This window comes from Malaclemys terrapin, chromosome 3, assembly GCF_027887155.1.
Source record: "Malaclemys terrapin pileata isolate rMalTer1 chromosome 3, rMalTer1.hap1, whole genome shotgun sequence".
Taxonomy (NCBI): Eukaryota; Metazoa; Chordata; order Testudines; family Emydidae; genus Malaclemys; species Malaclemys terrapin.
The window spans coordinates 111342342-111358231 of record NC_071507.1 but is presented as its reverse complement, the minus strand read 5'-3'; the positions used below and the strand labels follow the sequence as shown (position 1 = coordinate 111358231).

The window sequence follows — 15890 nt, the reverse complement described above, 5'->3', positions numbered from 1 at the left end:
CATTTTTTTTCATTCTTCATCCATCTGCCAATTCCGACTTTAATTTATCTCCAAGTTTAAACAACCAATGATGGCTATATTATATATACAATACCATTACCAGTTGTTAAACTATCAGGCTAAGACTGTAACTGTTAAAACAGCCTTGGACATTAGTCAGCATTATAGGAATATTATCCTGCAACTACATCACCTTTATCCATTTGTTAATCACTGAAAGACTATCATCACACATTCATCACTTTTTTGTTTTGTGCTGTTGAGTAACATCTTTCTCCCGTTTTTCTTTGAATTGCACATTGGTGTGTACTTGTCACAGTGCATGCTCTTCCACTGTACATGGAGGACTGTCATAATCAGAACCAAGTAGTTGTGGAAAATGTTTTTTAAAAAGTTCTCAACTGTTGTGAGGATTTCTTCGTGACTTGTGAAAGACAAAATATCACATTACTGAAGAGGGGAATTTCCTCTTTGCAAAGAAAGTTCCTGTTTCCTGAGGAATCACGCATGACATCTTGAAAATGCTTCACAGAAAGAACACTTTGGCAAGAAAACACGGCACATTGTACTTTGAGGGCCTCTGCTGAGTCAGGGCTCAGACAGAGGCTGTGGCCAATCCAGGACTGTTAAACACAGTGCTTAAAAATAGAGCTACCAAAGTCTGTTTTTTCCTGTGGTATTATTGTCCTGAGATCGTGCTGTCTTAGATCCTCTGAGAAACTACTTCACAGTATACCCCAAAGTGGAGTATCGGGGAAGATAATAATTCTTGTGGCCCTTTCATTGAATAATGCTAGACTGTGGCTATATGATCAAGATTCAAAGGGACACAGTCAAAAAAAAAAAAAAAAAAAAAAAAGCACACTTCTGCCTGAAAATGTTCTACCTTCTGTTGTTACAAGTAACACCTGCGAGTAATGTAACTGAAAGAGACCATTGGTAAAAACAACATTTTTCTTTATTTCTTCGGTTTGTCATGTTTGTGCATTTGATAGCACAACGTGTATAGTACCTGTTTCTCCTCTGTATCAGCTAGTCAGTTTCCCTGGTATCTGTGTGGGTCTTTCAAATAGCAACGGGGGGTGGGGAGGGAGAGAAAACATTTTGAAAGACAGAGAAAGAAACCTGATTGTAAAACAAACAAAAAATTGGCATGGGGACTCAGTGGCAGGGGTAGCACCTGCAACTACTTCTAATTTTTTTAAGATTGGCTAGATTTCAAGTTGATAGTGTCCCTTTAAGATTTCAGTCCTGCTTAGGCTCTATAAGACAGCACCGTAAAGTATAAGTGCCAGTGAGTTACATTTAAGGATGCACTGAGCTGCACAGAAATCATTTAAGGGTCTGGTGCACATACCCTGATGACGAAAAAGTACATAAGTCTAAAGGAACTCTGCTTTTAAAATAAATCTTGATTATATTGCCTGCTAACTTTATTTTACGTACAGAGACAAAAGACACGGGGAAGTTGCAGAGCCAATACCTGTAATAGGTACCATATTTTAAAGTGCTCCAGGGTAAATGAAGGAACTTTAACTCTTGGACAGATGAGGTTCAGAATGAGAAGTTCTTCTTGAAAAATATTACTAGCATCCCTAGGAGACTATAGAAGAGGTTTTTTATTTTCTGATGTATGCTTTATATTGCTGTAAAGCACATAATAAATTAATATGCTCGATCAGTGGCATGATTTATATTTTGCAGGACTCTTGTGCTGCTGATACAGAGCCAGCTATTTTGGAGGGCGGCAAACAATTTGGTCTTTCAAGGAACAGCCATATTGCAGCTGCATTTGATGATACCAAAGTGAAGAACAGGTACAACGTCTGATTTTTGTGATGAAGTAATAAAAGTGAGGTCTTATGTGGATGGCTGACAAGCCAAATACTCTGGATTGTATTCTCAAAAACTTTAGGCACATTCTTGAGTGCAATTTTCCATGGCCCAGTTTTGTACATATAAAAACACTGGTTAGTGCACACAAATAGCATTTAGGCATGAAAAATGGGTAACGATTAGTCTGCCTGAGTAGTATGCCCAAATGAATTTTGAGGGCAGGGGAGGAGGGAGAGAAAATCAAAGTTCAGGACATACAAAACTGGCCTCTGAAAAAAGGTTATGTGCACAAAAGTGTGTTCAGTTTTAGAGGCCAGGTGTGGCCCTTTTCAAAGTTTGATATCTTGGACTATAAATAACACAATTAAGAGTAATGTTATATTTGTTTCTTTTGTTCAAACAAGAGCATAGTGCAGTTGAATGATATCAATTGCCAACAACCAGTGTAGCCAGTTCATACAACAGAATTAATAAATTGCACATGGGGTAGAAAGTGAAGTTCACTGAATCACAAACCAAATTATTTTTCTTGTAATGAGCACGTCCCTTTTTCTCTTTTCTCTTCTCGTCTCATGATTAAAATCAGCCAGCGCGGTTACCTGTTGCACATCAGGAACACTGCCAAGCTACACACCCACACAGAAGAATTAATAGAATGACTCCTTCTGAAAGTTATAGCTACGCACTGGCTGGTTCTAGCTATTGGACCAGAGATTGTGGAACAATACCTGGTTCATTGCTCACTTTTGCAGTGAAAGAGTGTGACAATAATTGCTTCAAGTGAAACTAGTGAATTTTGTTCACCTTCCTTTGATTGCACAGGCAACCTTAAGTCTGACATTTCCTAATTTTGAGTGCTTGACTTAGTAAATTTAATGTTATTTTAACAGAGTGTGTGTGTAATTTCTTAGTTTAAAAAAAAAGTGAAAAGACAGAAACTCCATTATATAGCATCACTTGGACACCTACATGGGTCATCAGCAGGGTTGCTGTATTAGACAATATACATCTCCACAATAGGTATTGGTCTAACAAGTATAATGCAGCTCTTAGGTTTGAATGATGTTTAAGTTTTGATGGACAAACAGAAACACTAGTATCTGGCCTCTTAAAAATTCGTTTTTCTAAAAGGAAGGAAGAGAGGAGGGGGAGAGAGAGCAAATTAATTTTTCCTCCATTTGATTTTGAGAAAACGTTTTCTTTGGTTCTGTTTTTGCTTTTCAGGCTCACAATTGAATTTGAAGTCCGAACAGAGGCTGAATCTGGCTTGCTTTTTTATATGGCCCGGATCAACCATGCCGATTTTGCCACTGTTCAGATAAAGAATGGACTGCCTTACTTCAGCTATGACCTGGGAAGTGGGAACACCAGCACAATGATTCCAAACAAAATCAATGATGGCCAGTGGCACAAGGTATACAATGCAGTGGGATGCTTAGAAGTTCTAAAGAGATCCTTGACTTGTTCAGGAGATCTGCCTGAAATCTACATGACCTTAATTCTTAGATACTGGCACCTAAGTTGTGCATGGAGAATTTTTGCTTTCAGATGCACGCACATAATTGTAACTATGTTCACACAGGTTCATATTTTGCTCGGTGCTGATATTTGAACATTTGTCCCTTAGGTAAAGACATATTTTGGGTCACATTTAGAATATACAGTATATGTACCTGGAAAACCCAGAGAAGATTATAATGTTCTCCTCAACTGTCTAAGTTATCTAAGTAATGGGGCCCAGGTGACTTGTTTGGAGGGTTTCACGCTCGATGAGACACATCATTACAGCTAACAGTCTTTTGGGGTATCACTGTGGCTGAAATGTGACACAGTTAAAAGACCAAAGAACTTTGGGGAAAAAATCAAGTGAAGTCAATTTTGTTTGCACTATTACCTCAACTCATTGGGGAGCAAATATGATATTCACAGACATGTTTGCAGTGTTTGTGAGCTTTAGGAAAGGAAACACTTATGAATATAAAATACACTAGGCTTCGGGATAATGGGTAGGAAATCATATCACAACCATCAATATGGAATCTACTGAAAAGAGGTAACAAACACATTATAAGTTACTAGGTACACAGAGAACTGTCATAGGGGGATTTACTAAATTTGACAGATCTGTTCTGCTAATCACAACACAAACTAAAGTAAATTAAAACCTGTCACTAAACAAGAGAGCCAATCAAGTTCTGGACAGTGCCTCCCTCCCCAGCAGTGGGCAAGGACAGGGCACACTTTCACTGGTAGGGAGGCAGTAATTGTGCACACATGCAGAGGGGGCTAAGGCTAGAGTGGGACCCAGAGGGACTGGAGCGGCCACCACAACACCCAGGATCTAGCTGGGGGCAAGTAGGAGCCAGGGTGTGATGACTCCCCCTGCTATCCAGCCACCTCCCTGGCTTCCAGTTCAAGATGTGCTTCTGCCACCTCTGCTAGGACCCAAAGGAACCAAGCTAAGGGGAGGGAAGGAGAAATATGGCTCCCTCCTACTAGTGTTCTGCCTTTCTGCCCTGTCCTGTGGGCACTCCTCCCTTTTGCCTTCCCTCCTCTCTCTCCTGCTGTCTGCATCACACTATGTTCTAGTGAGGCTGAGGGTGAAAGGTGGTGAGGACCTATATGGCCCTGCTGCTCACAGCACTCAGCCCTTCACCAGGTTTAAGCAGCACTTCACTTGAGCAAAGCAGAGTGGAGGTGGGGTAAAAAGGAAGCACCCCCTTTCCCTTCTAGCAGCACCCCGCTGCATCCACCTTACTATACCTCCCAGCACTCAACACCCCACCAGCAGCATCCACATCCAGTTGTAAACCCCAGATGGCAGCACCCAGCCACTCCACCAACATCTCCAACACCAGCCCCTCACCCAGTAGAACATGCCCTCTCTCCACCTCAACCCAAGCCTGACGTCCCTTCTTGCTGTGTCCCACGAAGGGTGTTAGGATGTGAATGCAAATAATGTAGTGACTGAGGTCACTGCAGCAAACTTCAACTGTTTTGGCATCCCACATGGAAAAACTCTGAGAAGCTGACCTAGCATATTCTCCATCCTTAGCTCTACCCTGGTTTGATACTCATTATTAAAATATATTGTATTAGCATTGCCCTTGATCACCAAATCTCATTCTTGTGGCCCAACCCCACCATACTGCCACTACCCAACTCATCCTTCAGTTTTTCAGCCTCCTTATAATAATATTTCTGGGTACTTCAGCTACTCCATACCCAATTCCTTTGCTACTGGCCAGATCAGTCTCCCACCCAGTTTAGAGCTGTATCTCAAATTCACCCCAAAGAACACTACCACCAATATTCAGTTCCTTTCCTCCCAGACACCCTTCTGTCAGTTTTCAGTACTTCCTACTGTAGATGCACCACAGAATCCTCCATGACTGATGTGCTGCTTAACTGAACAGGGAGAAGGCATGTTAAAGGAACCAAGGAAACACTGTTGTCCCAGTTTTTAATATTTTAATAGACTAACTACTTAACTGTACCAATGCATCACATGAATTGCCTTGATGACGCACTCTGAAGCAGCTCTACAAGATCTTATAAATCGCTTTGCTACAGCAGCTTGTAACTTTGACCTCATCACCAGCCAAATGAAAACCAATGGTTATGTACCAGTCAGCTTCTCAACAACCTTACCAAGACCCATCAATAGTTACCATGCACCAAGCTCTCAAACAGCTTATTTAACTCAGTAGCACATTGAACAACAAAGCGACAATCGACCATAAAGTGGATGTGTGAATCAAGTAAGCCAGTGCTGCATATGGTCGCCTCCATCACCAAATCTGGAAGCAATGTGGAATCTGTCTACAAACAAAAGCCAAAGTCTATAATGCTGTTGCCTCATGACATTGCTCTATGGATCCAAACCATGGACCTGTTATCAAGCGCATAAAAACTTGTCAGTTTCCACTTGCAACATCTATGACAATTGCTTGGCATCAAAGAGCAGGACCATGTTTTCAACATGGAAGTCCTGGAAAAATCTGATGTTAGACCTTCTAGGTGTAGAGCCCAGGCCTGCCAGGCTGGGGACATTGCCATGCTGCCACCCAGTAGCAGCTGTAACCTACTTGCGCTCCATGATCCCATGACTTGCTGTGGACAAGTCCTGCATCAAGGGGTGTGACAGGCAGCAGCCTCATGGCTCCTGATTGGCTCCCCATCCTATATAGACCGAAGGGATGTTTCAGGAAGAGTCTAGGCAACAGCTCAGATCTTCTGTAGCTGCCACAACTGTTTCTCCTCCTTGATCCTGAACTCCTGGCTTTGATCTTGGCTTGAGTTGGACTTCATCTCCTGACTTAGACCCTGAAACCTGACTCAGACACTTTGATATTGACCCTGGCCTGGAACCTGACTCTGAATTCCTCCACTGTTTCCAGCCTCAGGTTTGCCCCTGTTCTGACTCTTGGTCCTTACTGCCCTTGTTGGGATCCTGACATCTGGTTCAGTCAGCTTCAAGACTCATTCTATCTGCACCCAATTGAAGTAGACTGGCCATGAAATTTGTATGCCTGAGACCCGTTTATCAAAACAAGTCATATTCCAAATTAAGTTCCAGCAATCGTAAACATGGACAGCAGATGAAATGCTTCAAAGACCCCCTGAAACAAAACGTATGAAAAACAAACATTTCTGACTTGACCTTTGAGCAACTGGCAGTTGATCGTATTGCATGGCGCCTCGCGGTAAGGGTGAGCATCCATGACTTTGAGAAGAATCAAGTTGAGAATCAAATTGAGCAGCTAGAAGCACACAAACAAAGTGCAACTCAATTACCACAACTAGGCAAATCGCTCTGTGGCAAATGTTCTTCCCGAATTGGTCTATGGAGTCACGTGAAGGCCCATTAGTACAAACTCTGATTGTCAACGTCGTCCTTGAAATCGAAGTCACTAGCATCATTATCATCACCAGGGTGTTTTAAAAATGTTACCTTAATTTAGCTACCATGTATACTATACATGACATTTAGTCCTCTTAATACACAGAAGCACTGCTGCAGAAGTTACTGGGGAGTCTGATACATATCTTTGGAGAGAGAGAGTGGTTTAGCAGTAGTTATGGGCAGAGTTTGAACAACTCCTCAGCAATTTTTGTTCCTCCATATGAGTCACGTCCTATTTGTCTGACAGGAATCTTACTAAGCCTGGGTGTGTTACATTTACTCCATCCTGAACTATGATCTGTAGCAAGTATAAGCTAAAGGAACAAGAAACTCAGTCATGGGATATAGTTCTTAAATATGTGCTGTAATAATCCTTTACAGCGGATGCTATTAAAAAGCCAAGATTTACCATCCCAAATGCCTGCAGTTAGCACGGGATCTTCCTAGATCTAGAAGAAGAGATGCAGCAGAACTGCTATCACTTTAGTGAGGCAAACATTGAGTTTTCAAATGGCATCCCCTATGCATTTAGTAATTCTAATACGAATCCTCATGATGCTTCCTGTCATATTTGAATTAAAAGTTTAATTCTGTGGTTGTGCAACACATAGAACTGTGGAGTCCTGGTCCACGACTAGGACTGCTAGGCACTACAGCAATACAAATAATAAGTAATAGTAATATTGTCTGCCTTATTCTTTACATAGAGGAAGTTTTATTTGGCTTAAGGTGGAAATCTGAAGTTGCACTTTGAAAAGCATCCTTTGCTCCAAGGTTCTCTGGTACCAGAAAACTCTCACTAATGTGCTATATTTATGTCTTATTTCTAGGTAAAAATATTTCGAACCAAGCAAGAAGGAATCCTTTTAGTAGATGGTGTTTCAAACAGGACCACCAGCCCCAAGAAGGCCGATATCTTGGATGTTGTGGGAATGCTGTATGTCGGAGGATTGCCCATTAACTATACAACAAGAAGAATCGGTCCAGTAAGGAAGAAAGTTTAATAAGCCATTTCACAGTTTTTAAATATGTGTTGTCCGGTATCACCATTTACATTTCTTTTCCAAAATATAAAAGGGCCTATCCAATTCTTCTTTAAGTAGTTGGAAGGACCTAGATTAGAATACAGTCAGTACAAAGAATTGAAACTGGCCCATAGTCATTACTGTGGGGAGAGGGAAAAGCTTTACAGTCCTGAACCCTTACAATTCCACTGTTCTGCAGGGGGAATTCAAGTTTAAAAATACAAGTCTCCCTTCCAGCAGGATTCTTGGAATTTTAAGGCTCCAGCATGGTACAGAGGGCTTTTGCAAACATAAAAGCTCAGTGAGAACCTCAGATAAAACTTAGTATCAGAGGGGTAGCCGTGTTAGTCTGTATCCACAAAAACAACAAGGAGTCTGGTGGCACCTTAAAGACTAACAGATTTATTTGGGCATAAGCTTTCGTGGGTAAAAACCCCACTTCTTCAGATAAAACTTGTCCATTTCTCTGGTTCATCTGAAACTGACAAGTTTTGACAATTTTACCATGAAGTAGGCAAGTTTTGACATTCTGGTAACAAAATTCATTGGTTTGGAAAAATTTTCATTAAGTGCTCTTCTAGAAATGGCCAAAAAATCTATTCATGCAGATCTTGGCTGAATTCACTGGTGAGTCCAAAACTACATTCACTAGGATTTTTTTCCAATTTTAATTAAAGTTTTGTACAGTTCTAATTAATAGTTACAAACTGTATCTTGCAAAATACCACAGCGACAAGATGGGTGAGGTAATATATTTTATTGAAAGCTTGTCTCTCTCACCAACAGAAGATATTACCTCACCCCACTTGTCTGTCTAACATTCTAGTACCAATGCGGCTACAACAACACAGTGTACAAAATACTACAGGACACAAAACAGACCCAGTGAATAAAGATTTCTTATATGAAAGATTGTGCAAAGAAAACATGAATAAAACTGGAAAGGTTTTAGAAATTCCATTGAAATCAGTGGCCTTAAGAGACTTACATGGGTGCTACTGAGAGCAAGATTTGTCCCAGTGTGTGTGTACCTCTCTTCCCTCCTCAATATCTGCCTCCTTCTCCTTTTCCCCCAATCTCCATGTGTCAGTGTTTTTTCTCATTCTCTCTTCCCCCCTCACACCAAATGCATGAGTGTGTGCACACTTTTTGTCCTTTGAAGTGTGTGTTTGACATTTACCCTTCATTTCCCCAATATTATCACACTCCAGCATCAGCCAAGGCAGGGCTGGAACAATTTTTATAGTGCTGATGATCAAAATCATGTATTTGGGGTTTGTTATTACTACTTCAAGTCAAGGGGTGCAGCAGCACCCCCAGCACCTCTCGTTTCAACACCACTGGGCCAAGGGCTTTCTTTAGAGCCTGTAGGCCCTCCATGCTCCTGATCTTCCTCTCCCCAACCTCTGCCAGCAGCAGTTGTCCAGTAGGTGGGCGGACTCCCAGGCCCTTCTTCAGGGAGGAGAGAGGAAATGCTGCTCTGCACAGCATCCAGCATCAAAGGAAAGAGACATTATCTGAGATGGGAGGGGGAAAAAGTGCTAGTACATCACACCAGCTACACAGACTCATTGCAATCCCTGCTGCTTCTTCCTTTAAAGGTCATCCAATGAGCAGCATAATAATAATAATACCTAGCTCTCATAGTGAAGGCTTGTTAAATTGTAAAACACGGATAAAGATGCAAGAAAATCATTCATATAATATCTTAGCTACGATCATACAATGGTCATAGATAAGGTTATGTGAAGAGCATTATGATGCCATCAGTATTTATGTAAAACTTCCATTCACTTAAGCAGGAGTTGCACATTTAGAAGGATGTGGCCCAATATAAGCACAGCTTTAATATGTAAGGTTAGCCCCTCAATGGAATGATAAACAAAAAATGTAGTAATGTTACTTGAGAACACTTACTGTACTCCATGCCTTTTTCTACTGTCTTCACTAGAAAGTACGGACTCTATTCAATTACAGAAGTAAAGTATGGGCTATTACATTTCTGCATTGCCTGTGCAATTTGCTATGTTTCATTATGCAGTGCATTATTTTATGCCCCTTCCATTAAGCCAAAGAGATGTGACTTCATTTTGTGAGATCTGATCCCTAGAATTTCAGAAAAGCAACATAATTAGTCTGTAGTGTGATGGAGATTAGATTCTTATTACAATCAGATACTGTGGATTAGCCGTGTAAAGTTCAAGACTCATTCAGCTCCACACATCCAGCAGCAAAACACAGAATCAAAAGAAGGGATACTTTCTGATGCCATAATTGAGCCTTTCCATACCAGCATTTCTGCTTGCTTTTCATAACAGCAGTCTCTGTTTGAAAATTGCACCCAGGTCACCTACAGCATTGATGGTTGCATCAGAAATTTTAAGATGACAGAGGCTTCTGTTGACCTGGATAATCCAACCTCCAGCTTCAATGTTGGCAAATGCTTTACCAATGCAGAGAAAGGAACATTCTTTGATGGAACAGGCTTTGCCAAAACAGGTAATAAACTACAATTTTTCTAGTGCTAAAAGAGAAACAGTTATAGCATGTGGGATTTTCAAAGGCATTCAGCATTGCCTAACCCCCATCGACTTCCGTGGGAGCAGAGTTAGGCCAGCTCTGACTCTGAGCACTTTTCAGAATCACATTCAGTATGTTTAAACGTTATGCCTGGTGTTTGATCTTGTGTATTTCCAGCAAGATCTATATTAAGAACTGGTACCATGACCACTATTTTACACTCGATTTCAGTTGGACTAAATATTACTGTAGCTGTTTTTCTAAATATATTACTGTATATTTTCCACTCCCCAGTTGGAACATATAAAGTGGGAACAGACCTACTAGTGGAGTTTGAATTCCGTACTACTCGAATGAATGGTGTTCTGCTGGGAATCAGCAGCCAAAAAATGGATGGACTCGGCATCGAGCTGGTAGATGAAAAAGTGAGTGAAGGCATTTTGCAGTGAGGGCATCATCTGATACATTTCTGGATATCTGTAGTGCATTTGTGTGTTTTTAAATGCATGAACAAATTTAAACTCTGATTTAATGTTAAGACATCTCAGTCAAGATCACAGCCTCATATATGCCAGTCAGTCCTTCCCCTTTCAAATTTATCTCACACTTCTAGTTTTGCTAAGTCATCCTAACATGTTATTCTGCAACATTGCTGTGTTTCCTGCATTACAGCATTGGGCCTATGTCAGCAGGAATGTGCAAAGTTGTGGCACTGTGTCTGTCATGTCATGAATATCAGTCCCTTGTGTGTGTAACTCAATGTTGGCACATAGTTTAATCAATCACTCAGCTGCGCTTAAAAGTAAATAGCTCTGTTTTGTATAAGACCCACACAAAACCAATATTTTTTGTCCTTGTATAGTCTCACCACAGAAAGTTGGCAAACCAGGCTCACAGCTTTGCACATTCCTGCTAACCTAGGCCCCAGAACTACACATGGATCTACACATGTGAGCTCTGTTGGCTTTAGTGGGATTCTGTATGGGTGCAAGGATCCACCCCCACAGAACTGGGTGCAGGATCAGAGCCATAGTTACTAAATTCTGGTGATGGAAATAAACACAATGGAGCTGAGCTGACTTGTGTTGATTTAGAAATGTAATAAGACAATTTATGTTTAACTCTACATTTATTCTAAATCTATATGTAGCTTTTGGGAAGGTCAGATTTGATGAATACTAGATCACCATGTTCTGTATAATTAGTATTTTGATAACTCATCCTTTCCCCTCACTTTCATATTACATTCTCCAGCTGATGTTCCATGTGGATAATGGCGCAGGCAGATTCTCTGCCATCTACGAGCCTGACAAACCAGGCAGCTTGTGTGATGGACAATGGCACAAGGTTACTGCAAACAAGATCAAGCACCGATTAGAATTGACTGTGGATGGGAATCAGGTGGACAGGAGCAGCCCAAATGGAGTCTCCAGTTCTGCGGACACTAATGATCCTGTCTTCATTGGAGGATATCCTGGTAGATGTCCAACACACAAACAGGGCATTATTCACGCTCTCTAGTAATGAGGCGTTGCCAATGTCTTAAATATAATTCGGTTTCACACACTAATATCAATGAAGGTAGCATGGTTATGAATATCCAAACTTCTCTGCAGTATAAATGTCAGTTATCTAGATTTCATTCTTGTGCCTTCGAATAACAGGAGCTCTGCAGCACTGAATTTCAGTCATGTGCTGCCAATATTTCAGCTAAGGAAGCCTGTAGTTGTTTTTCCCTTGAGCTTATAATAAGCCCGCTATCCAAGGGAGTGATGCACTTTCAGAGAGGAGCAAAAAGACTCTATTCCTTTCTTTTCACATTTAAACAAAAACACTTTTTCATAGCCAAGGCAACAGCAACAGCATTTGACAAACTTGAACTGCCAAAAATGTTTACACATGGCTGCTGGAAAAAAAGGTAGGCTGAGTGTATTGATCATATAACACAGAGCTCAGCCTGTGAAAATTGATTTAGGGAATGTGGGGAACAATCTGTAGAAGATGAGGCTGTCCTCCCTCAGGAATTTTTTGAAAATATTTCCCATTTGGTGCAATCTGGTTTATTTTTAAAGGCAAAACAAACATTACGCTTCAGAAGTACTTCAATGAGCCCCAGCAAAGTTATTTCTAACAGGGGTGAAAGGATCCAGAGGCCTTCAGACTTATTCAACTGATAGTGAATATTCACAGCTAACTGTTCACGAACGAACAATAGACCAAGAATTATTTGAGGAATAATTTAATATTGAAAATCAAATTTCAGAAATTTGTAAAATGTTCGTAATATTGGGGTTTTTTTACTAATTTTGTAGCACTCCTAGTGCTGTTTTATACAAGCTTGTGAACAGAGAAGCTAAATATCAGATAAGGGTTCCTATTCTAGTTTCCATTGAAGTCAATAGAAGACCTCCCATTGACATCTGTGAGCATTGCACTGAGCTCTGAATTATTTTCTTTGCATTTTTCCTCCATTCTAAATGATATAATACAATCTATCCAGTAACACTTAGCTTTCAGTCCCTCCAGATGTTATCTGATGTGTTTCCTGTATTGTTTGATATGTAAGAGAAAGCCAGATATTTTTACATAAGAACGGCCATTCTGGATCATACCAATGGTCCATCTAGCCCAGTATCTTGTCTTCTGACAGTGGCCAATGCCAGGTGCCCCAGAGGGAATGAACAGAACAGGTAATCATCAAGTGATCCATCCCCTGTCGCCCATTCCCAGCTTCTGGCAAACAGAGCCTGTTTTTACAGCAATCCTTAGACTCTAATATAAGAACTGGTGCTAAAGAAAAGTTTCAAGTGATGTGCATAATGAGTTATGAGCTGCATTTAGCCAAAAGAAGGGCAATCAGGTGTAACACAACAGTCTATATAAAACAAATCCACACCACTTGCATTGGAATGATACTCATGAACTGAGTTAAAGCTGCATACTAAATTGTGGATCCATGTGATAAATAATTTATCATGCATCTTTGACCATCTCTCCTCCTTCTGTTGACTAATCCATTTCCCCTTGTTTATTCTAACATTCCATACACCTCAACTGTCTCGCACACCTGCCTCTTTTTAATCAGCCTGCCAGAGAAATGTTTTGTCTTCCTCCAAATGTGGAATTTTCCCAATTTATCCTCGCCTGAGGCACAGAACAGACAAGATTTAATCCAAGCCCAGTGGCAGCATTTCTATGTGTACATATGTCACAAATTTAACATCCATTATCGTGGGATCCGGATTCAACAGTCCACTGAGGTTGCTTTATGCTTCATTAAACCATCTGAAATTGGCTGGTGGAGAATTCCCTTGGGCAGGGGAATTTTCCACCAGCAGAAAGTTGTTGAGGTCAACTGCCATTGCCTCCTGCACCAACAAATGTCTCTCTCTCTCCCTGCCCTCCCCTCCCCACACACACATCCCCAGTGTAAGGAGAAGGAGGGGTCAGAGTTTTTGGGGTAGGGGAGGGCTTGTAGTGGAACAGACCTGTGCTGTGCCCAATCCTCCATTGATGTTGTAATGCCCCGTCTTGCACTAAGGCTAGGCAGCCCTGAATCAGGAAGCACAACTGGCTCCCTGTGGCCACTTCTTCACTCAGAATACAGATGAGAAACAAGGCTGGGAACTTCAAACAATTGTGAAGGGGAGATTTCCAGCTTCCCAATGGGACTAGCACTCACTTCTAGGCGTCAGGGTTCCCAAGATGGCAGACTTTAAAGTTGTGACATTTTTAGGCATGTAAAAGCTATTTGGGGTCATTTTCAGTGTTTGTGTGGCTCTATCCGAGCCCAATACAGTTGGTTGGACTCAGTGTAGCTAAAGCTCCCGCCTTTACAGACACAAAGATACAAAATATAATCCAAAAATAGTCTCTCCATAACATTACTAAGGTAGCTTCTCTGTGATACCTGCAGCACATACAGAATAGACAGTATGTGCCCTTTGGGGATGCAGAAGTCACCCTGACAACTTTGCTACTTATGAGTAAATGCACCCATCCCAGACTCATGCTGATAAATCCTTTATACCACATGTAAACAGACCACAAGTTGCAGATGCACAGAACCATTATTTGTCTGCTGCATGCAATTAGTTAGTACTGTAGAAAAAATGCCATTTGGACTTCTCAGGAAGACTGAAGGCTGCTTTATTTAATGATATGAATATCACCTGAACTGAGTGGTGTGATTTAAATTGAAGATTTAAATGCGTTCTGATTTTGCCAGTAGCACATTGTGGATGAAGAAAGAGACCGATTAGATAGTTGCCACCAAATCAAGCATTCATCAAACGTGCTTAGAGGTTTAACCGCTCTCCTGCTAAAGAATGGAGTGCAGCAAGTAAATTGTGAAGAATATATATATATTTTGGAATGCAAGTGGGAGTAGAGATTTGAAGAAGAAAAATGAGGTAACAACTTCGTTTTTTTGTTTTTTGTTTTTTCAGATGGTCTGAACCAGTTTGGCCTGACTACAAATATCCGTTTTAAAGGCTGCATTCGCTCGCTGAAGCTCACCAAAGGCACTGGTAAACCTCAGGAGATTCACTTCAGCAGAGCCTTGGAGCTGAAGGGCGTTCAACCTCTATCATGCCCTGCAAACTAACATGAGATCATTCAACTTTGACATGCATCTGATTGTTCTAAGTGCCTAAAAAAATGTTATATATAAATGTTATATACAGTACGTTTATAATAAAATGTCTTTGTGCAAGTATTTTGAGTTCTGTCTGTGATCTATTTAAATGGTTCTATTTCAAGATAGCTCCCAAAAGAAGATTAAATTCATAATCATTCATTTCTTTAACTGAATAAAGCAATAGTTACTCTAATCTTTTGTGCTGGTTTTCTGTAGTTTGAAATGGAATTGTTCACCATAGTTTTTCATGAGTGGGACTGTATAATATGGAGAGACTCGTGTGTGTGTGTGTGTGTGTGTGTGTATGCACTTTAGATAAAAAAGTGTATTAACTCATTTCAAAAATCAGTTTTGTTTTGTCCCACTCCCAATTTTTTAAAAATGCTTTTAACAGAAAACTCTGCTTTGGATTAATGGACTGGTTCAGTTCGGGACATGGAACAAAGATCATTTATCATTGCTGGGTTGGGGGCAATGCTGGGTGCCTATTTAATTTGTGCGCTGTTGTTACAAAGATTATATTAGACTTAAATCCTCTCATATATCATTTGAACAGCTTTGGAATGTAATGTGTGTTTTTTGTTTGGAGATACAGAAATGGGAGCAAATTGACATGGGGGATTAGTGTATTAGTGCTTCACACCTGGCGACCTGGATTTAAACAGGCCACTAGTGAGAATGTTTAGTGACCATCTCTAGTATACATCCTATACACACCATATGTGGCAGAATTTTCAGACTTTTTTTTTTATAAGAGAGGCCTAGAACTGCCATAACAACAGTGCTGCAGCAAAATGGAGGTGAACTGGTAGACCAGCAGAGGGAATTTGAACAGTATTGGTCTCTTTTCTCGACCATCCTCTCTTTATTGAACTACTAACCAAACACTTAATTTACAAGGAGCTTCAAAATTGAGGTGATTTTTCTCTAATGTCTTTTATTGTAGCTGCTTTTATCAGCAGTC

At 40.6% G+C, this 15890-nt stretch overlaps 1 protein-coding gene across 9 annotated transcripts in view; it reads left to right on the top strand.

Annotated features, from left to right (window-relative positions):
• LAMA2 (laminin subunit alpha 2) overlaps nucleotides 1-15004 on the top strand; it is a 474663-nt gene extending 459659 nt beyond the window's left edge. For all 9 annotated transcript variants that reach the window (XM_054023114.1, XM_054023113.1, XM_054023109.1 and 6 more), the window contains 7 exons: nucleotides 1705-1817; nucleotides 3061-3250; nucleotides 7573-7728; nucleotides 10113-10266; nucleotides 10582-10712; nucleotides 11542-11764; nucleotides 14736-15004. In XM_054023114.1, the coding sequence (XP_053879089.1) occupies nucleotides 1705-1817; nucleotides 3061-3250; nucleotides 7573-7728; nucleotides 10113-10266; nucleotides 10582-10712; nucleotides 11542-11764; nucleotides 14736-14893 (1125 nt within the window). In that variant the 3' untranslated portion in view covers nucleotides 14894-15004. The remainder of the gene's footprint in view (nucleotides 1-1704; nucleotides 1818-3060; nucleotides 3251-7572; nucleotides 7729-10112; nucleotides 10267-10581; nucleotides 10713-11541; nucleotides 11765-14735) is intronic.
• The last annotated feature ends 886 nt before the right edge of the window (nucleotides 15005-15890 follow it).